This window comes from Eschrichtius robustus, chromosome 10 (assembly GCF_028021215.1).
Source record: "Eschrichtius robustus isolate mEscRob2 chromosome 10, mEscRob2.pri, whole genome shotgun sequence".
Taxonomy (NCBI): domain Eukaryota; kingdom Metazoa; phylum Chordata; class Mammalia; order Artiodactyla; family Eschrichtiidae; genus Eschrichtius; species Eschrichtius robustus.
Window position 1 is genome coordinate 80,832,179 of NC_090833.1, and position 23,561 is coordinate 80,855,739.

General features: G+C 45.9%; 1 protein-coding gene across 3 annotated transcripts; it reads right to left on the reverse strand.

Moving 5' to 3' along the window:
• Positions 1-1,551: 1,551 nt before the first annotated feature.
• On the reverse strand, positions 1,552-23,024 carry BAG1 (BAG cochaperone 1). Of its 3 annotated transcripts, none has more exons than XM_068551928.1 (8): positions 22,852-23,024; positions 21,420-21,548; positions 20,039-20,121; positions 18,403-18,516; positions 9,130-9,237; positions 8,124-8,186; positions 7,509-7,599; positions 1,552-2,651 (listed from the first exon to the last, which is right to left on the reverse strand). In XM_068551928.1, exons 1-7 carry the CDS (start codon positions 22,886-22,888, stop codon positions 7,510-7,512), a joined length of 624 nt encoding a protein of 207 aa, XP_068408029.1. In that variant the 5' UTR covers positions 22,889-23,024; the 3' UTR covers positions 1,552-2,651; position 7,509. The 3 variants fall into 3 exon arrangements, with proteins under 3 accessions (XP_068408029.1, XP_068408028.1, XP_068408027.1); XM_068551927.1 differs by lacking the exon at positions 1,552-2,651 and adding an exon at positions 5,283-5,581; XM_068551926.1 differs by lacking the exon at positions 1,552-2,651 and having other exon boundaries at positions 5,283-7,599.
• Positions 23,025-23,561: the final 537 nt, after the last annotated feature.

Sequence of the window (23,561 nt, forward strand, 5' to 3'; positions counted from 1 at the left end):
TCTCCCTAATTCTAGACTTTCTGTCTCAGTTCTTATAATACAAGGTCACATGAGCTTTCTGGGAGCCCCTCTCTGGTGACTCACTACCTTTCCTTGAGGAATTCCAGATTGGGTGGTGGCTGGGACAGATGGCCCAAAGAAGCTGTCTTCAGGCCCCTGGACCTGGGGCTTAGAGCCAATATCACCTAATTCTTGCTTCTTTGCCTTTCAGAAGTGCCAGTGTCGGCAGCAAAGGTCATTTTCTCAAGAATGGTAAGGCAGCTGCTTGCGGTTCTGGCCTCAGGGCTGCGGATCTGGCCTTCCTTCTGCAGAGGGGAGCCCTCTCATCCATGCTGGGAAACCAGGATTCTTCTTCTTTACACTCCGGCTCATACACCTTCAATGGCTCCGCAGTGGCCAGGGTGGCCTCCTGAGCCTGCATGCTCCCCAGGTTAGCCCTTCCAGGCTGAGCAGGCCCACCCACTTCGCCAAAGATTCATGGCTAATCAGTGCAGAGTTCAGGTCTCTCGGGCCTGGGGCCTTCACTGCTGCAGGGCACTGCCCCCCTCACCCTATCCCTACCCCAGACCCTAATCCTAGTCCTGACCCAACTCTGACCCTGACCTCACAGCTGGCTTTAAACCCTTTCAGACTGAGCTTCAATTAAGTCCCATTTCTCCAGCCTTCTCATACTAGGGGCCTGATAGGTCATGCGGGCCAGGGTGAGTTCAGGAGCCCCCAGGGAGGCGGGGCCTCCTAGGAATGATGGGTGGTTCCGTCTCCCGGGGTCCTCAATAGGACCAGCAGCAGGGTTCTATTAGACCCCGTGAGGAGTGTGTGAGCCCATAAAGACAGGCACTCACCTGGATGCCCGCCTACTTGGGCTCAGCAGATATAAGTACACACTTACGTACACACCCATGGTCCACGGTCGTGTACACACACATAAGCAAACGTGCCAAAGGGCCCTGAGTGGTTGGTTTCATGCTCTTTGGACCCACACTGGGGTCTTCTTGAATCTGGCTCCTTCGTGGAGATCCCCGCCTGGCTGCAAGCAGAGCCCCCAGGTCCCTCCTCTCTGCCTCCGAATCCCTGAGCGCCTCCCCCTTCCTCTCTTCCACAGCCCATCTGTGAGCACATGGCAGAATCTCCAGTCTGCCCCTAGATATATGACCCGGTCTGTGGCACTGACGGGGTCACGTATGACAGTGAATGCAAGCTCTGCTTGGCTCGCATGTAAGTCCACCCCCCCACCTTCCCCTGGGTTGGCTTGGGTGGGCCCCGCCTGTGGTGCATATGAGTCTGAAAGGAGCAGGACTTGACCTGCTTCTTCCTTCACTCACACTTGGCCTGGGAAGAGTCCTCCAACATTTGCCCATAACAGAGTGAGTGCAAGTATAAATCAAAAGAAGGCACATGGTTCCAAGCAGAAAGCCCACTGGTGGGGGGTTTGGGATAAGGGTAGAAACTCTGGGCTCCTTTCCTTGTTCTGCCCCTGACTGACTAGGTGACCTTATTTGTTCATTTATTCCTCCAGCCAACAATTATTTATTGAACACTTACTGTGTGCTGGGCACTGGGGATACAACAGGGCATAATAAGCTAGACAGCATTACCGGCTCCTGGGGCAAACAGTCAGTCTAACGGGGAAGCCAAGCTAAAGGTCAGCCAACGGCAGCACAGAATGCTAAAGGCCCAGATGGGGGCGCACAGGGTACTGTGGGTACCAGGCAAGGACAAGGCAGGGAAGACTTCCCAGGGGAGGTGACACCTCAGCTCAGCCCTGAGGGATAAGTAGAAATTAGGTAGGAAAAAGAAGAAACAAGGGAAGGTAATTCCAAGTAGAGAAATGAGTTTGGAAAGATCTAGAAAGGAAAGAAAGTTTATATTTGAGGAAATATAAGAAGGTGGGTATGCTGGAGCACATTCTCATTTAAAGGAGAATGGGGGAGAGGCAAGAAATGAGTCTAGAGCGAGCAGGGCCAGAACATGACCTTGGTACATCGGATCTCCTATTTGGTCTCATTTCTTCATTCATAAGACCTTGAGCCGGCCAGATCTAAGTGAGAACACAGAAGAGAAGAAAGTCTTTGGAAGCTGCAATACTCTAGACAGATGGACACTGTCCTAACTTGGAAAACGATCATGATAATTAAAGACTTAGGGTTACATTGGGCGTAGAATCGACAAGCTGTGAGATTGGGTGTGAGGGGTTGACAGGCAGGAAGGAAGCAAGAGCAACATGCTGGTTTCTAACTTGTAGGCTTGGGTGGCTGGTGGTGCCATGTGGCGGGGGGCAGGGTGTGTGTGGCAGGTTTGTGGGGCGATGATGTTCCTGGAGAGTGGAGCCTCTGGGACATCCCAGCAGCGATGTACAACGGACAATCACGTGAACAGGCCTGGAGTCTAAGACAGAGGTCCAGGCCAGAGACAGATTTGTGGCCAAGAGCATGCAGAGGTGGTTGAAAGCCCAGGAAGCTGAAACCGCCCGGGGGGAGGGTGTACAGAGGGAAAAGCTGTAGAAGGATATGCCCAGGGAGCCCTGGGACCTCCCCCGCACTGTACACTGGGTGGGTGGGCAGAGCTCAGCAGGGGGTCTGGACTGGGCCAGGGTTCCTGAAGGGTACATTACGGTTCCTGAGGAGGTGGCCTCATCCTTGTCTGCTGTGATCCTAGAAAAAAGACAGGACATCCAGATCGTGAACGATGGCAGATGCTAACCCCACAGGAGCCCCTTGAGCCATGAAGCTTCAGGGAGAATCGTGGTGGGCATGGAGAGGATGTGACATGAAATAAAAGATTCAGCACAACCCGGCCAAGCAGGTCAGTGTCTTTGGGGATCCTGGGGAGGCGGTTGGCATGGGGGGGAATTTTGCCGTCCTCCCTACTCTGAATCTGATGTCCTCTCCATCACTCTGGTGCTCCTCAACCCTGTCACATGTTCCCCTAGAGGTCCCAGGCATCTTCTGCCTTCACGAGGCGGTCAGGACTCTGAGAGTCAGTCCCTGTCCCCAGGGCTCTATCCAGTGCTCCTGTGTGCCCCAGCCTGGCCTATCACTGAGGTCAAGAACCTAAGTGAAATCTGTACCCTCTGCCACTGCAAGGCCCAGCCTCGAACAGCCTTTGGGAGGGTCCCACACCCCTCACAGTTTTCTCCCTGGGCTGTACCAGCACCCCAAATCTCACTCTCACACACACACACACAGACCACCCCCCCCAACATGTCGACACCATCATGGCTGATATTCAGGTGGTATTCATCATACATCTGACTGCTTATTACAATACTGAACTAGGTCTGTAATTGTTGACAACAGGTGCTGCCCCAAACCCTTGAGTGTCCCCCTGCACCCTGGCCACCATAGCAGGATCACGTCCAGACCCTGCTCTGCTCTTTTGGTCAACATCCATTCTGACTGGTTGTTCAATATGTTGACACTGGACACACACAGCTCACAGGCACTCACACAATGGCCCACAGGGACACGTAGCATTCGGAAATCCCACCATAGACAGAGATCCCAGCCTGTGGTATATGTCAGATACCCGCTCTTGGCCAAGGCTTGCAGGAGGAGCCTTTTGGTAGTGGCGGAGGTGGTGGGCAGAAGAGAGTGGAGAGAGGCCTGGCAGGCGGCAGCAGGGTCACACAGACTCAGATTCCTGCTCCAGGGCAGGCAGCTGGAGCAGGAAATGCTCGGCGGGAAGACACACACTGGGAGGAAAGTGGGGGCAGGGAGAACAGGAACCAGCACTCCCTGGACCACTGAAATGGGAACCTGGGCAGGAATTGTTGCTGACAGGTCTGCAGGTAGCAGGGACTGAGAGGTCACCTGTAAGGCCCTTCTATGGCTATTGACAATAGAAACTTGTTTCCCACCTGCATAGGGTTGGTATAGGATTAAGTCTGGCTGTGAGAGACCAAAAAGCCAAAATAACCGTGGCTTAAACGGATAGAAGTTAATTTCTCTCACACACAGACCTACGTGGTACGCTAACTTCATGCTCCTTTTATATTATACTCTGCTATCCTTATCAGTTTCCACCCCAATGTCCAAACAGCCACTCCAATTCAAACCATCATGTCTATACTCAGCCCACAGAGAGGGGGAAAGGGTACTCTACTGCATCTGACGATGCTTCCCTAAGATGCACACACAACCCATTGGCTAAAATGTAGTCTCTTGGCCATGCTAGTGCAAAAAGACTGGGAAATATTATTTTATCTGGTTGGCCACGTGCTAAGCTGCAAATTAGTAGTTCACTTAGTGTAGGAAGAGTGGATATTGGTGACATCTAAGTCTCTGCCCTAAGTGGGAAGCCCCTCTTAGACCCAAGTGGCAGAGCTCAGCCAAGCTTCTCCTCAGTGACCCTCCCCTCCCAGGCTTCCACTCACACGATGAGGAATCACAAAGGTTAAGCCTGAGCAATGTGCCAGAACACCACACAGAAAGAAAGACCTAATTCCCCACTTTACAGATGTGGAAACCGTGGCCCTGTCTCTGGGAACCACCCTGAAATGTAAGTGTGGGCCCCAAAGGCCTGTCTATGGCATGTGACCCTGCTGCCATGGCCACTGCTGATTGGCCAGAAGATTATTCTCCAGATTTTTCAAATCAGAAATAAGGAAACACACACCATTGTAAAGCAATTATACTCCAATAAAGATGTTAAAAAAAAAAGAAAGAAAGAAAGAAGGAAACAGAGGCAGTTCCTCTCTGGTAGTGACATGCAATGAGATACAGAGAGAAATTTCAGGCAGCATTTGTGTTCCTGAAGCCCAACTGCCCTTGAACTTCCCAAAGTTACATGAGATAACATCCTACCAACAAATTTTCTGTTTCAACAATCTCTCTGGAATAGGTTTGTGGTGTTTTCAACTAAGAGTCCTGACTACCAGATGACGAAGGGCTTCTCAGAGGGGATAAACTTTAAGCTGTGCCTTGAAGGATAAGCAGAAATAACTGACTGAACAGAAAATGTGTGGGAGAATTCTTCCCACTCTGTGAGGCTGAAGGATGTTTGTGGGATCACAGAGTCCCATTTGTTCCCCTGCGGCAGGACTGATCATGTTATGGGGAAGTGGACAACTGAGGTGTACTCTTTCCCTGTTCATAGGCAGAGATGCCCTGTAGATGTGAAGATCTATGTGAGTGGGCCGTGTTACTACCCTGCACATCTGCTGGGCAGCCCACCCTTAAATAAAACAATGGCTAGCGGATGCTGTAAATCCCAGTGCTGACGGAGCTTCAGTGGGTGAGTGCAGCAGTGGAAATTTCACTATTAATGTGTGCGGTCAACATTCATTCATTCTCCAAATATTTATTGAGCATCTAATATAAACCAGACAATGTGCTTGAAATACACTGTTAACAAGACAAAGAAGCTCCTTAACCCAAGGAACTCACAGTCTAGCATAAAGGCAAATATTAATCAAATAATCCCACAAATAAATCATCATAGACCATGATAAATGCTGTTTATCATAAAAAGTCATGACAAACTGTGAGAGGATATCACCTGGGGGCTTGATGTTCTCAGACGGTAGTAGGTGAGGTTTCTCCATGAAGAGACATTTACTTTCTGAAGGATGAACAGGAGTCACCTAGGACAGGGGTAGGGGTAAGGGAAGGATGGCATGGAACTGTCCAAGCAGAGGAATAGCGTGTGCAAAGACCCAAGGTCGGGAGAGGGCACAGAGCACCTGAGGGCCTGAACTAGACCAGAGTGGCTGACAGCAGAGAACAAACAGGAGAGTGGCCCAAGATGAGAAGGGAGCAGGGTAAGGACCTTGGCCTTTATCCCAAGAGAAATGGGGGCCACTGAGGTTTTTAAGCAGGGGACCTACATGGTAAGGTGTGTACTTCATGATCACTCAGCTGCTCTGTGGAGAATGAACTGGAGAGGGCCAGAGGGGAAGTGCAGAGGCCAACATGGGAGATAAATAGAAGGAAAAGAGAAAATGAGAGGGTGTAAGCAACCCCATGTCAGTTGGGAGGCAAACCGGTAGAGATTAAGGACTTGGGCTCGGACTCAAGCTGCCCAGTTTGTGTCCTGGCTTTGTCACTTCGTGATCTTGAGCAAATTACCTGAGCTCATCTATAAAACAGGGATAGTACCTGTCTACCTCCTAGATTGTGTGAGGATTAAATGACCACTACACCTCAAGAACTTAGAGTGGTATCTGGCACACAGGAACGCACCGTGGCCCAAGGCCACACAGCTACTACTAGAAACAGACAAATCCTGGACTGCTCTGATGAAAGCTGGGGGTGGGCGGGCCGGGCCCTGAGCCTTGTCCACTTGTCCACCCCTAACCACCACCTTGTCCTAGTCCCACCCACGCAGCCCTAAATGCCTGGGACTTCACAGACTCCCTCTCTGCCAAAGAAGGTTGGCCTCAGAGTGGCCTGTTGGAAGCCTGTCTCCTGGGCACTGTGTGAAAAAAATGGGGTGACGGCAGCTGACCTGTTTAAGCGTTCCAGCACCCAGGGCCACTCTCAACTTTATAACAAAACTAGACTAGAACCTCAGAAGGCTTTTGCTTCCCATACTTCATCTACCAAAAGGAAAAAAAAGTCTAAACACTCTTCTGCTTGCTGACGTATATATAAAGTGTTTTATTTTTTAAATAACAATGAAGGGGAAAAAGGCCACAAAACAGACAAAAACAGCCTCGAAGGAACTCGAAGGACATGTAGATCTCAGAAGGGTACGGTTAACAGAAATGTCTTTGAAGGAACTCCTGAGAAGTGGCCCTCACTACCTGCCTGCTTTATTATTCACTCTGCCTCTCCTCTCTGCCCCTCCTAAGCCATGGTTGTGACCCGGTTTCGAGCAGAGACTTAGTCAACTCTGGGTTGTAACCTCCTAGAGATTTGCCTGGGGACAAGGAAGTCCAAGGATCAACCACAGGCCCCACTCCAGGAATGGCCCCCTGAGACCTCACGGCCTGTGACTGGTCAGGGTCACTGGGGGGTGAAGACAGGGTCTATGAACCCACAACCCAGCCAGCTGTTCCAGAATTAGGTCACAATGAGAGATACTTGGACTACCTGTGTGCCAAACACCTGTTCTGAGCCATTCCTAACATTCCTGACCAGATGTAGCCTCCTGGTGATTCTGGTTTACACAGATGGGACTATGGGATCATAAGGGCAAAAAGGCCTCATGTATCTGAAGACAGGATAGCTGATAATCCCAGAACTACCCCAGGACAAATGAGAGCTCTCACCAGCCCAAAGAAAGCATCCAAAGGTCAAAAAAGCTGGGAAGACTTGGGCAGAGGAGGCCCTCTCCAGACAAGGTGGGCTGCTGGACAGCACAGATATACACAGACGGAACGAGAAACCAACAGGAGCGCTAAGATTGCACAGACAATACTCGTTCACTGAGAGCAGGTATAAGAGAAGGAAAACTGGCAATCAGCCAGTTGTTCCCAGCAGCCCCGGGAAAAGCACGTAACTTCTGTTCCGGAGAGTTCAGAGCTGGTGAAGCTGTTCTTCAAGGCAGCACAGCCTTCTCTGCCTCACCTCAGTCAGCCAGGGCCAAGTTTGTGGACTGCAGTCGCTCCGTCTCCTGGCAGATGCTCTGCTCCACTGTATCACAGGCAGCTAGGAACGCCTACAAGGTAAATGCAGAGCAGTAAGGGCCCACTCGGGGCCAGGCACCCCTGCCAGCCCCACCCGCAAGAGGCTCTTTGCCCAGCCACTCTGGGGAACCCCTGGGCGACTGACTCAGGCTGAAACAGGTGTGCAGCGATGGAGATGGCCTGGGCTCCAGAGGAAGGAGGGGGAGGTAGAGGAAGCACAGGACCAGGGCTTCTGACAGTGCTCTATGCCAACAACCCCCAAAGGGTGCTGAGGACAGGAAGCCAGGCCACTGCAAGTGCACGATTTCAGGGGGTCCTGTCCATCGGATCAGTATAACATGTCAGTCCTATCTGCTCTCCGGCCATCTTCCTTCCCAATTAGTTTAAATCCAAATTTAATTACAGGGACATGAAAGGAGCTCTTCTCTTAGGTTCTGGGCTCATGCTGAGATATAAGAACCAAAGAGAGGCCACACCACACTTGTACTCTACCCTACTTTGAACAGATACATGCACCAACACATTACACTTTGTGATGCCCTACCACACAACTCACCTGAATCTTTTTCACCAAACCCTTCCTTTTCATTCGACTGTCTTTGAAATTTTCTGGCAGAACCTACGGAAGAATAAATTGACGTATAAATAATCCTCAGTGAAAATGACATAAGAACACGTCAGAAATACCTACAGTATACCGAACAGGCCACAGGTCACTAATGTGAATGACATGCATTTTCAAGAATCACTTCCCTGGATCTGTACCCTACATGGCCCTCCCCATGGCTCTCACCCCTATAGAAGCTCCCTTTGTTCTTGGTGTCGGGGCCATAGATCTATAACATGGACTTTGTCCGTTCACTGTTTCCTGTGCATGGATACTGTGTCCTGGCTGGACCATGAGCTCAGTGTGGCAGGAGAAGCACAGTGCTTTTCTGCTTCTTCTTTACCACCTCCCCCTAAGAATCCCAGGCAGAGTAGTTTAGGCTAGAGATATCATTACTGTGTCATCTCTAAGAGGAAGCGTGGCATTGACGATTCCCAACAGCCTCACAGGAGCTGGGTCTGACTGAATTCTGTACAGGTAATGAGCTCAGTGAAATGTCAGACACATGTGTGTTAGGAAAGTTAAGCCCTGTGTTTCTCTAATCATGAGATCATGGACCACTTGGGTCCCAGCTTCCTGAGGATTAGATGCTACTGGCATACATAAATAAAAATGACAGGGACTTCCCTGGCAGTCCAGTGGTTAAGACTCTGCACTCCCAATGCAGGGGGCATGGGTTCAATCCCTGATCGGGAAACTAAGATCCCGCATGCCGTGGCCAAAATAAATAAATACATACATACATACATAAATAATATGACAAAAGCCCTATGTTGGTGGGACAGGAGAAATCAGGAACCATCTTACCTTTCCGTGTACTCACCAAAGACCTAGCAGTGTCTGGTACACAATAGGTGCTCAATACCCTCAGGCAGTGAGTGCGATACTGAAAGAGTGAAACTGACTGAAAAATAATCAAAGGAAACTAGTTCTTCTCAGCTGAATATTTACTTACTAGTGTGTCAATCTCTTCCAAGATCTTCATAAACTGCTCGATTATGGCTTTTACTCTCCTGTTGAGCTTGCAGAGAGCTTCAGCTTGCAAATCCTTGGCCAGAAAACCCTGTGGAGGAATGATGCATTATTGCAAGGGTTCCTTGAGGCTGACGGAAAACTCCAAGCCAAGGCACTGATGAAGCAGCCACACCCTGAGTCCACATTCCCCAACAGACTGGGCCAGACCTCAGGCCCGCAACTTCACCTCTTGGGAAAAACAGAAAAGCCGGCCATGGGCCACCCCAAGCGCTGTAGTAGGCTGTAGGCCATTACACGGTCTATCTTACATGGTCCACTGGGGTCACAAATGCCTGCGGAGGCCTGGCTCTGGCGAAGCCCCCAGTCACCAGTGACTACCCGCACACGAGAAGCAGACATTAAGAGCACAGGGTTTACAGTCTGATAGGCCTGGGCTTCAATTCTGACTGCACTGTACTGGCTTGTGACCTTGAGCAAGTTCCTTAACCTATCTGTGCCTCGGTGTTCTCATTTTTAAAATGGAGATCATGATACCCACACCCCAGAGGGTTACCATGAGGATAAAGAGAAATATATGTAGACCTTTAATAGAATTCCTGACACAGATGTATGTACGCTAACAAATGGCAGCACCTACATTATTTTTATTAAATTGTCTCTCTGTTTATTCACAATGCTTGGCCTAATGACCAGTTAGCTGGTGACAACAGGTGGACAGCAGGGATCTCTGAGGATCAAAGCCAAAGGCTACAGATGCAGATTTGACAACATGTAGTATATATTAGCCGGCAATTCCAACTCAAAGAATTTATTCTACCAAAAAAATCGGAAACGGTCAAAAAAGATTTATGTCTGAGGACATTCAAAGAAGCATTATGGCTTCAAGATGGCAGAGGAGTAAGACGTGGAGATCACAAATACATCAGAAATACATCTACATGTGGAACAACTCCTACAGAACACCTACTGAACGCTGGCAGAAGACCTCAGACTTCCCAAAAGGCAAGAAACTCCCCACGTACCTGGGTAGGGCAAAAGAAAAAAGAAAAAACAGAGACAAAAGAATAGGGACGGGACCTGCACCAGTGGGAGGGAGCTGTGAAGGAGGAAAGGTTTCCACACACTAGGAAGCCCTTCACTGGTGGAGACGGGGGATGGTGGGGAGGGGAAGCTTTGGAGCCACAGAGGAGAGCGCAGCCACAGGGGTGCGGAGGGCAAAGCGGAGAGATTCCCGCACAGAGGATCGGTGCCGACCAGCACTCACCAGCCCGAGAGGCTTGTCTGCTCACCCGCCAGGGCGGGCGGGGGCTGGGAGCTGAGGCTCGGGCTTCGGAGGTCAGATCCCAGGGAGAGGACTGGGGTTGGTGGCGTGAACACAGCCTGAAGGGGGCTAGTGCGCCACAGCTGCTGGGAGGGAGTCCGGGAAAAAGTCTGGACATGCCTAAGAGGCAAGAGACCATTGTTTCAGGGGGCGCGAGGAGAGGCGATTCAGAGCACCACCTAAGCAAGCTCCAGAGATGGGCGTGAGCTGCGGCTCTCAGAGTGGACACCAGAGATGGGCATGAGACGCTAAGGCTGCTGCTGCCGCCACCAAGAAGCCTGTGTGCGAGCACAGGGCACTCTCCACACCTCCCCTCCCGGGAGCCTGTGCAGCCCGCCACTGCCAGGGTCCCGTGATCCAGGGACAACTTCCCCGGGAGAACGCACAGCACGCCTCAGGCTGTTTGCAACGTCACGCAGGCCTCTGCCGCCCGCAGGCTTGCCCCACATCCGTACCCCTCCCTCCCCCCAGCCTGAGTAAGCCAGAGCCCCAAAGCAGAAGCAGCTGCTCCTTTAACCCCGTCCTGTCTGAGCGAAGAACAGACGCCCTCAGGCGACCTACAAGCAGAGGCGGGGCCAAATCCAAAGCTGAACACCAGGGGCTGAGTGAACAAAGAAGAGAAAGGGAAATTTCTCCCAGCAGCCTCAGGAACAGCGGATTAAATCTCCACAATCAACCTGATGTACCCTGCATCTGTGGAATACCTGAATAGACAACGAATCATCCCAAATTGAGGAGGTGGACTTTGGGAGCAACTGTAGACTTGGGGTTTGCTTTCTGCATCTAATTTGTTCCTGGTTTTATGTTTATCTTAGTTTAGTATTTAGAGTTTATTATCATTGGTAGATTTGTTTATTGATTTGGTTGCTCTCTTGCTCCTTTTTTTTTTTTTTAATATATAGATACATATATATTTTCCCTTTTTCTCTTTTTGTGAGTTTGTGTGTGTATGCTTCTTTGTGTGATTTTGTCTGTATAGCTTTGCTTTTACCATTTGTCCTAGGGTTCTGTCTGTCCGTTTTTTTTTATTTTTTAGTATAGTTTTTAGCGCTTGTTATCACTGGTGGATTTGTTTTTTGGTTTGGTTGCTCTCTTCTTTCTTTCCTTCTTTCATTCTTTCTTTCCTTCTTTCTTTCTCTCTCTCTCTCTCTTTTTTTTTTTACTACTTTTAAATTTTTTACTTTTAATAATTACTTCTTATTTTAATAACTTTATTTTATTTTCTTTCTCTCTTTTTTTCTTTTTTTCTCCCTTTTCTTCTGAGCCGTGTGACTGACAGGGTCTTGGTACTCCGGCCGGGTGTCAGGCCTGTGCCTCGGAGGTGGGAGAGCCAAGTTCAGGACACTGGTGCACCAGAGACCTCCCGGCTCCATGTAATATCAAATGGCAAAAGCTCTCCCAGAGATCTCCATCTCAACGCTAAGACCCAACTCCACTCAACGACCAGCAAGTTACAGTGCTGAACACCCAGTGCCAAACAACTAGCAAGACAGGAACACAACCCCACCCATTAGCAGAGAGGCTGCCTAAAATCATAATAAGGTCACAGACACCCCAAAACAGACCACTGGACACAGTCTTGCCCACCAGAAAGACAAGATCCAGCCTCACCCACCAGAACACAGGCACTAGTCCCCTCCACCAGGAAGCCTACACAACCCACTGAACCAACCTTAGCCACTGGGGGCAGACACCAAAAACAGTGGGAACTATGAACCTGCAGCCTGCGAAAAGGAGACCCCAAACACAGTAAGTTAAGCAAAATGAGAACACAAAGAAACACAAAGCAGATGAAGGAGCAAGGTAAAAACCCATCAGACCAAACAAATGAAGAGGAAATAGGCAGTCTACCTGAGAAAGAATTCAGAGAAATGATAGTAAAGATGATCCAAAATCTTGGAAATAGAATGGAGAAAATACAAGAAACATTTAACAAGGACCTAGAAGAACTAAACAGCAAACAAACAGTGATGAACAACACAATAAATGAAATTTAAAATTCTCTAGAAGGAATCAATAGCAGAATAATTGAGGCAGAAGAACGGATAAGTGACCTGGAAGATAAAATAGTGGAAATAACTACCTCAGAGCAGAATAAAGAAAAAAGAATGAAAGAATTGAGGAGAGACTTAGAGACCTCTGGGACAATATTAAACGCACCAACATTCGAATTATAGGGGTCCCAGATGAAGAAGAGAAAAAGAAAGGGACTGAAAAAACATTTGAAGAGATTATAGTTGAAAACTTCCCTAATATGGGAATGGAAATAGTCAAGTCCAGGAAGCGCAGAGACTCCCATACAGGATAAAGCCAAGGAGAAACATGCCAAGACACACATTAATCAAACTATCAAAAATTAAACACAAAGAAAAAATAGTAAAAGCAGGGAAAAACAACAAATAACATACAAGGGAATCCCCATAAGGTTAACAGCTGATCTTTCAGCAGAAACTCTGCAAGTCAGAAGGGAGTGGCAGGACATATTTAAAGTGATGAAAGGGAAGAACCTACAACCAAGATTACTCTACCCAGCAAGGATCTCATTCAGATTTGACGGAGAAATTAAAACCTTTACAGACAAGCAAAAGCTAAGAGAATTCAGCACCACCAAACCACGTTTACAACAAATGCTAAAGGAACTTCTCTAGGCAAGAGAGGGAAAAGACCTACAATAACAAACCCAAAACAATTAAGAAAATGGTCATAGGAACATACATATCGATAATTACCTTAAATGTAAATGGATTAAATGCTCCAACCAAAAGACATAGACTGGCTGAATGGATACAAAAACAAGACCTGTGTATATGCTGTCTACAAGAGACCACTTCAGACCTAGGGACACATACAGACTGAAAGTGAGGGGATGGAAAAAGACATTCCATGCAAATGAAAATCAGAAGAAAGCTGGAGTAGCAATTCTCATATCAGATAAAACAGACTTTAAAATAAAGACTATTATAAGAGACAAAGAAGGACACTACATAATGATCAAGGGATCAATCCAAGAAGAAGATATAACAATCGTAAATATTTATGCACCCAACATAGGAGCACCTCAATACATAAGGCAAATGCTAACAGCCATAAAAGGGGAAATCGACAGTAACACAACCATAATAGGGGACTTTAACACCACACTGACACAAATGGACAGATCATCCAAACAGAAAACCAATAAGGAAACACAAGCTTTAAATGATACATTAAATAAGATGGACTTAATTGATATTTATAGGACATTCCATCCAACAACAACAGAATACACTTTCTTCTCAAGTGCTCATAGAACATTCTCCAGGATAGATCACACCTTGGGTCACAAATCAAGCCTTGGTAAATTTAAGAAAATTGAAATCGTATCAAGTGTCTTTTCCAACCACAACGCTATGAGACTAGATATCAATTACAGGAAAAAAAATCTGTAAAAAATACAAACACATGGAGGCTAAACAATACACTACTTAACAACCAAGAGATCACTGAAGAAATCAAAGAGGAAATTAAAAAATACCTAAAAACAAATGACAATGAAAACACGATGACCCAAAACCTATGGAATGCAGCAAAAGCAGTTCTAAGAGGGAAGTTTACAGGAATACAATCCTACCTCAAGAAACAAGAAACATCTCAAATAAACAACCTAACCTCACACCTAAAGCAATTAGAGAAAGAAGAACAAAAAAAACTCCCAAAGTTAGCAGAAGGAAAGAAATCATAAAGATCAGATCAGAAATAAATGAAAAAGAAATGAAGGAAATGATAGCAAAGATCAATAAAACTAAAAGCTGGTTCTTTGAGAAGATAAACAAAATTGATAAACCGTTAGCCGGACTCAACAAGAACAAAAGGGAGAAGACTCAAACCAATAGAATTAGAATGAAAACGGAGAAGTAACGACTGACACTGCAGAAATACAGAGGATCATCAGAGATTACTACAAGCAACTCTATGCCAATAAAATGGACAACCTGGAAGAAATGGACAAATTCTTAGAAAAGCACAGCCTTCTGAGACTGAACCAGGAAGAAACAGAAAATATAACTGACCATTCACAAGCACTGAAACTGAGACTGTGATTAAAAATCTTCCAGCAAACAAAAGCCCAGGACCAGATGGCTTCACAGGGGAATTCTATCAAACATTTAGAGAAGAGCTAACACCTAGCCTTCTCAAACTCTTCCAAAATATAGCAGAGGGAGGAACATTCTCAAACCCATTCTATAAGGCCATCATCACCGTGATACCAAAACCAGACAAAGATGTCACACAAAAAAAGAAAACTACAGGCCAATATCACTGATGAACATGGATGCAAAAATCCTCAACAAAATACTAGCAAACAGTATCCAACAGCACATTAAAAGGATCATACACCATGACCAAGTGGGGTTTATCCCAGGGATGCAAGGATTCTTCAATATACGGAAATCAATCAATGTGATGCACCATATTAACAAGTTGAAGGATAAAAACCATATGATCATCTCAATAGATGCAGAAAAAGCTTTTGACAAAATTCAACACCAACTTACGATAAAAACTCTCCAGAAAGTGGGCACAGAGGGAACCTACCTCAACATAATAAAGGCCATATATGACAAATCCACAGCCAACATCATTCTCAATGGTGAAAAACTGAAACCATTTCCTCTAAGATCAGGAACAAGACAAGGTGTCCACTCTCATCACTATTATTCAACATAGTTTTGGAAGTTTTAGCCACAGCAATCAGAGAAGAAAAAGAAATAAAAGGAATCCAAATCAGAAAAGAAGTAAAGCTGTCACTGTTTGCAGATGACATGATACCGTACATAGAGAATCCTAAAGATGCTACCAGAAAACTACTAGAGCTAATCAACGAATTTGGTAAAGTAGCAGGATACAAAATTAATGCACAGAAATCTCTTGCATTCCTATACACTAATGATGAAAAATCTGAAAGAGAAATTAAGGAAACATTGCAACAAAAAGAATAAAATACCTAAGAATAAACCTACCTAAGGAGACAAAAGACCTGTATGCAAAAAACTATAAGGCACTGATGAAATAAATTAGAGATGATACAAACAGATGGAGAGATATACCATGTTCTTGGATTGGAAGAATCAACATTGTGAAAATGACTATACTACCCAAAGCAATCTACAGATTCAGTGCAATCCCTATCAAACTACCAATGTCATTTTTCACTAACTACAACAAAAAATTTCACGATTTGTATGGAAACACAAAAGACCCCGAATAGCCAAAGCAATCTTGAGAAAGAAAAATGGAGCTGGAGGAATCAGGCTCCCAGACTTCAGACTATACTACAAAACTACAGTAATCAAGACAGTATGGTACTGGCACAAAAACAGAAATACAGGTCAATGGAACAGGATAGAAAGCCCAGAGATAAACCCATGCACATATGGTTACCTTATCTTTGATAAAGGAGGCAAGAATATACAATGGAGAAAAGACAGTCTCTTCAATAAGTGGTGCTGGGAAAACTGAACAGCTACATGTAAAAGAATGAAATTAGAACACTCCCTAACACCATACACAAAAATAAACTCAAAATGGATTAAAGACCTAAATGTAAGGCCAGACACTATCAAACTCTTAGAGGAAAACATAGGAAGAACACTCCATGACATAAATCACAGCAAGATCCTTTTTGACCCACCTCCTAGAGAAATGGAAATAAAAACAAAAATAAACAAATGGGACCTAATGAAACTTAAAAGCTTTTGCACAGCAAAGGAAACCATAAACAAGACGAAAAGACAACCCTCAGAATGGGAGAAAATATTTGCAAATGAAGCAACTGACAAAGGATTAATCTCCAAAATTTACAAGCAGCTCATGCAGCTCAATATCAAGAAAACAAACAACCCAATCCAAAAATGGGCAGAAGACCTAAACAGACATTTCTCCAAAGAAGATATACAGATTGCCAGCAAACACATGAAAGGATGCTCAACATCACTAATCATTAGAGAAATGCAAATCAAAACTACAATGAGGTATCACCTCACACCAGTCAGAATGGCCATCATCAAAAAATCTACAAACAATAAATGCTGGAGAGGGTGTGGAGAAAAGGGAACCCCCTTGCACTGTTGGTGGGAATGTAAATTGATACAGCCACTATGGAGAACAGTATGGAGGTTCCTTAAAAAACTAAAAATAGAACTACCATAAACACCCAGCAATCCCACTACTGGGCATATACTCTGAGAAAACCATAATTCAAAAAGAGTCATGTACCACAATGTTCATTGCAGCTCTATTTACAATAGCCAGGACATGGAAGCAACCTAAGTGTCCATCGACAGATGAATGGATAAAGAAGATATGGCACATATATACAATGGAATATTACTCAGCCATAGAAAGTAACGAAATGGAGTTATTTGTAGTGAGGTGGATGGACCTAGAGTCTGTCATACAGAGTGAAGTAAGTCAGAAAGAGAAAAACAAATACCATATGCTAACACATATATATATGGAATCTAAAAAAAAAAAAAAAAGATGGTTGTGAAGAACCTAGGGGCAGGACAGGAATAAAGATGCAGATGTAGAGAATGGACTTGAGGACATAGGGAGGGGGAAGGGTAAGCTGGGACGAAGTGGGAGAGTGGCATGGACTTATGTATACTACCAAACGTAAAATAGCTAGCTAGTGGGAAGCAGCCGCAAAGCACAGGGAGATCAGCTCAGTGCTTTGTGACCACCTAGAGCGGTGGGGTAGGGAGGGTGGGAGGGAGACGGAGGAGGGAGGAGATATGGGGATATATGTGTATGTATAGCTGATTCACTTTGTTATAAAGCAGAAACTAACACACCACTGTAAAGCAATTATACTCCAATAAAGATGTTTAAATAAAAAAGGAAGCATTATGCATAATGGTAAAATAACATTAGGTGATGAATAATAGAGAATTGGTTAGGTAAACCATGATCCATTCATATGATGAAATACTATGCAAGTTTTGAAAAGTATGACCATTTTTTTTCAGTCAAAACTTTTTTTCTTTATTTAGGTATAGTTGATTTACAGTACTGTGTTAGTTTCAGGTATACAGCAAAGTGAATTGCTTACGTATGATCATTTTTAATGACATGGGAAAATGTTCAATTTTTTAAACCAATGAAGGAACAATTTACAAAGCGTACCTAACATTATACCAATTTTTTAAAGATGAAAAAATAGATTCCAGTTTTTAGTAATGATTACCTTTGAGTTGGGGGTCTTACAGGTAATTATTATTTTTCATATTAGTGCCCATATGTTTTCTTAAAAGCTATGTACAATCAGCATGTATTACTTTTATAATTAAAACACAAACATACATCCATAAATGTTATAAAATGAAGGGATCAAAAATAAGTATGTGGTTTGCGGCTGTTCCTCATCCTTATTTGGTTTCAGTACTCCACCTCTAATACTATAGGGAATTGAATAGGATGACCCCCACGCCCACCCCAAGATCATGCTCAGCTTGGACCTCCTATGAATCAACACGATGTTCTTTGCCTTGCCAAATACATTATAACTGACTAGACTGAGAGAAGCTACTTATTCTATTTTAGACAATACATGATCCTAGCACAGCAGGTGTTCTCCTAGGAGCACAAATGGATGCTGGCTGGGGTTTGGAAATAACAGTGGTGACAACACTTACAAAGCACTTAGTATATGTCAGGCTCAAATTATGCAATTTAATCCCCTCAACAGCCCTAAGAGGGAGGTACCATCATTACTCCCTTTTTACAGATGAGGAACCTGAGACAAAGGCAAACTTGCCCACAGTAACAGGAAGGGTAGAGCCAGGGTCTGAACCCAGGGAGTCTGAAAACAAAGTCCGCCCTCGTAACCACACATTCGTATCTCCAGAGAGTTCTCATAGAAGGCAGAAAGACAAAGTCCACGGAGAGAGTTACCTGCTGGATTCCAGTAAGCTCTTTTCTCAACTCTTCCAGTTGGTCAGCTATCTTCTCCACAGACTTCTCCAAATCTTTCAACTTCTTTAGTTCAGCTTCTTCCTCTGGACTGTTCTAAAATGTTTAAGAATAAAATGAAGTCAATAACTTTTTTTTCTGTCAGGAAAAAAAAAATCTGACCACAAGTGGGTTAAACCACTGACCTAGAAAACATCATCTTAACTCTGTTGCTTCTTAGAAGGCAAGCTGGAGGGTTATACATGAAGGTTTTCTATCTACAAAGACTCTAGACTAGATAGAGAGAAGGTATCAGGTACACATTCTGGCAAGAGAGCCCTGACGGCTTGGGTTCAGAGAACAAAGCCGATCCATGTGCCAGATTCAACCTCAGCCTCGAGCTGATTACCAACAGATTCTGGACTGAAGCCTGGAGTGTTAACAAATTACAGTGAATGCCTGTGAGGAGTCCAGAACGGTGAGACAGGTGGAATTCTACCCTTTCTTTAAATGGAATTCCTGAGCTCTCTCATTCAATATGATGATGATGATGAATACTTTTACTGAGCATCCCCTCTATGCCAGGTACCATCCTAAGCACTTTACCTGTATTATTGTTTAAGCCTTACCACAATCCAATGAAGCAGGTACTGTTTCAGATGATGAAATTGAGGTTACTGTAAAGTAACTTAAGGTTACACAGCCCAAAATAGGTAGAAGAGACTTGAATTGGACTTGGTTCCACATACTCCAGGACAGCTCCAACTGAGGGTCCTAAAGCTTCTTCGAACTCAACCCTTGGGGTCTGCTCATTGCCCATCACCATTCTCCCTGACCCTTGAGCAAGAAATCTAGATTATTTCCCCTTCTCTCACCTTAATTGGTAGCCAGCAGCTTCCTGCTTTTACACTACCCCAAATTGTTCACATTCTTCTTTGTGGCCAAATCCTGAGTGCCAGTCTCCTGGCAGTTCCAAGTCTGGACTAGACTTTCCTTGCCTCCACTTTGCTAATCTCTGCCCTCTCTCCACTCTGAATCAGCCACCTCCTTCGAAGTAAGGGAACTTCACAGGACCAACAATTCCACTGTGTCACAATGCAGGGCTGGCCATGGCCCTCTCTCATCACCCCAGGGCCTACTTTTCTCACCAACTGGTTCTTTTTCTCCGTCACCTCTTTAGTCTGAACCTTTCTTTCCAGCCAAAGAGGGTTTATCCTTGTGTGAGATTTTAGTAAAAACAATGGTTAAAGGAAGAGAGGCTCCTGAAGTTTGCAGAGTACTTATTTTTAAAATCTACAGGTTTATTTTAACAAAACACTCTCTTGCAAATTCCCCTCCAAGTGAGTAGGGACTGCCTCAGGCACTATTTTAACCAGACTGATTCCACCACCAACACAAAAGCCACATTACTGAGGCAGCATAACCACTCCTAATTCCCAGAGTGAAAGCCCTAACCAACAGGAGCTGGAGGGTATGAGAACTGGTAACTCCATGGAACAAAAAGAGACTACATTTGTTTAGAGAGCGCTACTTCACCAGTGCCAACCCTGGGTCCCTAATTTGGCCTTCTAAACAGAAACATGCATAAAAGACCTTCGTCATTTGATTCTGAGGTATTCTGGTGGAAAAAGCAATTTACCTTTTTCCCAATTAACATGACCCGGCAACCATTTTGTATTCCAAGTGCTGACAATGGCGTCTCCATTTCCTTCAGAGATTTTCCTGAACAAAGAAGAAAGTGATGTCAAGTTGCAACAATTGCACAACAGTGAAAATAGATTTCAGCGAGGGTATAGGAAGTAGTGCGCTCACTAATGAGAAGAGGATGAATTGGTATACGCTTTTTAGAAGGTTTCTTGACCCAGTAACTTCACTTTAGATATTTACCCTAACACATAACTGGACACGTGCCTACACAAAAACTGTTATACAATAACTATTATTCATAATAGTGAGAAACTGGAAAGAGCCAAAAATTCAGTAATAGGGGACGCATTAACTATACATCAGTACAACAGAAGACTTTGTAGGCATCAAAGCTCATTTTTTCAGGAAACTTCAATGCCATAATACATGTTGATGACCCAGTGTTATAAGAAGATCACTAGAAATGATCCTAGTTTTGTCAACTAAAAAAAAAAGCCACAAATGAGAACCCACACTTTGGGATACCAGGACAAACAAACAAAAAGAGGCTGGACAGAAATATACTGAATTGTTATGAGGGGTTTTATCCAGGAGGACATTTTCTTTTTTGTGCTTTCCTCTATTTTGAAACATGGATTTCTATTGCCTTTATAATTCTAAAATGAAATGTTTTTAAAAAGAAAAGACAAGGAGCTGTACTATGAAGTACAAATATGAATGCTTCCCATCACTAAATTTTTTACGACTGGCACCAAACGGGATAAATTTAGCCTCATCAGATACCAAAATAATGGGTTCCCATGGGAATGGGAAGACCAGAGAATGGGGATGGGAGTGGGTGTGTCCTGGCAGAAATCAGCATCATCCACTGGGCCTGCCACATCCAGGCCCTGGTAAGTTTGTTCAATACCTTCTCTGTGCCAGCACTATGCCGAGCATTGGACACATAGCGATATCTCTGCCCTCGTGGAGTTTGTTACTGTATTAGAGAAATCAGATGTTCGGAGACTATGAAGACAATTATTTAATAGGAATTTCAATACAAGTTATGCAAAAGTGGTAGGGAGTGCCATCTGAACACACAGTGGGAAGAGGATCTAACTTGGCCAGGGAAGACTGCCCATGTGCTTCATCAAAAATGGTAATATTTCTGCCACCCTCATGTGACTTCAACTCTAATACCTGTTCAAATGTTTACAAGTGTCCAGTGCATAGTAGGTCCTCAATACATATTTGTTGAAGTGATGAATGAATTAACAAGCAAATAAGAATTGTCCTAGTTTGAAAACTGAGAGTTACTATTAGTTAAAGTTAAGCAGTTTTAAATAGGCCTTTTAGCAATGAGGGCTCAAAGCTGCAAGAGAAATACCTACCCTTAAATATGAGTTTCTGAAAAGGCAGCGGGACCCCTGTGGCCTCTTCAACAACCTGGGCCAGGTCTTGGACAATTGGTTCACTACAGCCCTCTTGCGGGATAACTTGAAGATCGTGCTTCTCATTGCCTGGTGAGAGAAAAGTGTTGAAGAAAACTCTTTCACACAAACCAATATAGGCTGACACTTTATTTACCCAGCCTTCAAGGCCTGATCAAGGATTTTTGTTTCCTTTATTATAGTAACTAACAAAATCAGTGATATCAGCTAACATTTTAAGTACTTAACATGCATAAGGGGCTGACTAGGCTCATTTCATGCATGATCTTATTTCTCAGAACAACCCCATGAAGTAGGTACTACCTATTATTCCCCATTTCACAGATAAGCAAACTATGAGTTCAGTCCAATTAAGACCTGCCTAATGAGACCCAACTCTAGAATTAGAACTTGACCTCAGATCTATCTGATTTCAAAGTCCGTGCTTTTCTTCACAAGCCATCTGCATCCTGTGGCCTGACTGTCCTCTACTCTGTGTTGTACTGGGCAAGGAACTATTTTTGTCTCCTTTGCTGTAATGGGCAAGGAAATGTTTTTCCTCCAGGTCTCTCCCACTGGGGACACCTGGGCACATACATGATTGGTGCCCAGTAAATAGACAAAAGAATGAATAAACTCAAACAGCAGAAATTCCTTTTTGGAGCAGAGGTGCTAATTCTTTTCTGGGTATGTGGACAATAAGGAGGTAGCCTGTGCCGGTGCATCATGCCAAGCCTTAAGCCTACTCAACAGCCACATGTAGTGAGTGGGACAGGTGTTACCAACTCTGCTTCTATGTGAGGTAGAAACCAGCTGCCTAGAAAGGAGACATTCCAAGGTCACTTAAACCTGAATTATCTAGAATCCTGGTCACCAGATTCTGAGGCCCTGGGGTCTCCCCTAGTTGGTCCTGAGGAAACCTCATGGACTCAGCTCTCTGGAGAACTCGACACAGAACTTTGTCTAGTTCTGTGTCAACTCCAAAAGTAGGCAGACCCAAAGGGTGCCCAGAGTGTACGCCTGAACCCAAGGCTCACTCAAAAAGCAGACAAGAGTTCAGACTCTCGCACACACGTAGGTGTCCAGACACACAGCAGTCATACACAACATGGCTAAAAAGAGCCAGGCACAAAGACCCACAATGACTACAATAACACATACAACCAGGACCACGATGTGAAGCACGGACATCGAGGATCTAACAAATGGCCTGAGACAAAACACCAGCCACATGGAAAGGTGTGCTGAACAAAAGATCCGTACAAAAGCCGGCCCCACGGACACAAACCAGATCCCACGCTTCCGGACGCCAGACGAACACAAGGACACACGCTTCGGGAGGGCACGTGGCCAAACCCAGAGACCCCGTCGGACTTTCGCAGCCCGCGCTCACTGTGGGTGACGGTCACACTGAGCCCGGCTGCCGCCATTTCCTCGCTCCGGGCCACCTCTTCACTCAGGGCCACCTCTTCGCTTCCGACCGCCTCTTCGCTCCGGGACCCCTCTTCGCTCCGGGTCACCTCTTCGCTCCGGGTCACCTCTTCGCTCCGGGCCGAGCGAGGCCGTGCTTTCTTCTTCACCCGCGGCCTGCGAGCGCAGGCGGCGGCGCCCCTGGTGGATCCGGCATGCCCTCTGGTCACACTCCGGACGGCTGATCGCTGGGAGGGAGGCGGACCGCGCTCGACTGGGGGCACCGACTGGCGCGGCTCCCGGCCCAGCCGAGGGGCGCGCCGCCGGGGGCCCAGCCGCTCCCGGTCGCCTCGCGATCTCCGAGAGCCGCCGCGCTCCGCCAGACCCGCGCTTGTTGCCCACCCAGCGGTGGAGGCTGAGCGCGGCGCCCCGCGACCCCTCCCGGCTACTTCCCCGCTCCGCCCGGGCCTGCCGGCCCCGCCCCTCGGAGCAGCCCCTCTCCCGCCAGGCTCTATTCCGCTACCGCCGCCCCCGGGCCCCACCCACTCAGCCGAGGCCCCGCCTGGCTTATCTGAGGCCACGCCCCCTGCTGACTCCTCGCCCCTCACCTCCAACCTCCTGCAGTTCTTCCCCGGAAGACCGAGCTGAAAATCCGGAAAAAGGATCGGTAAACGCCAATAGGCACATTGCGCT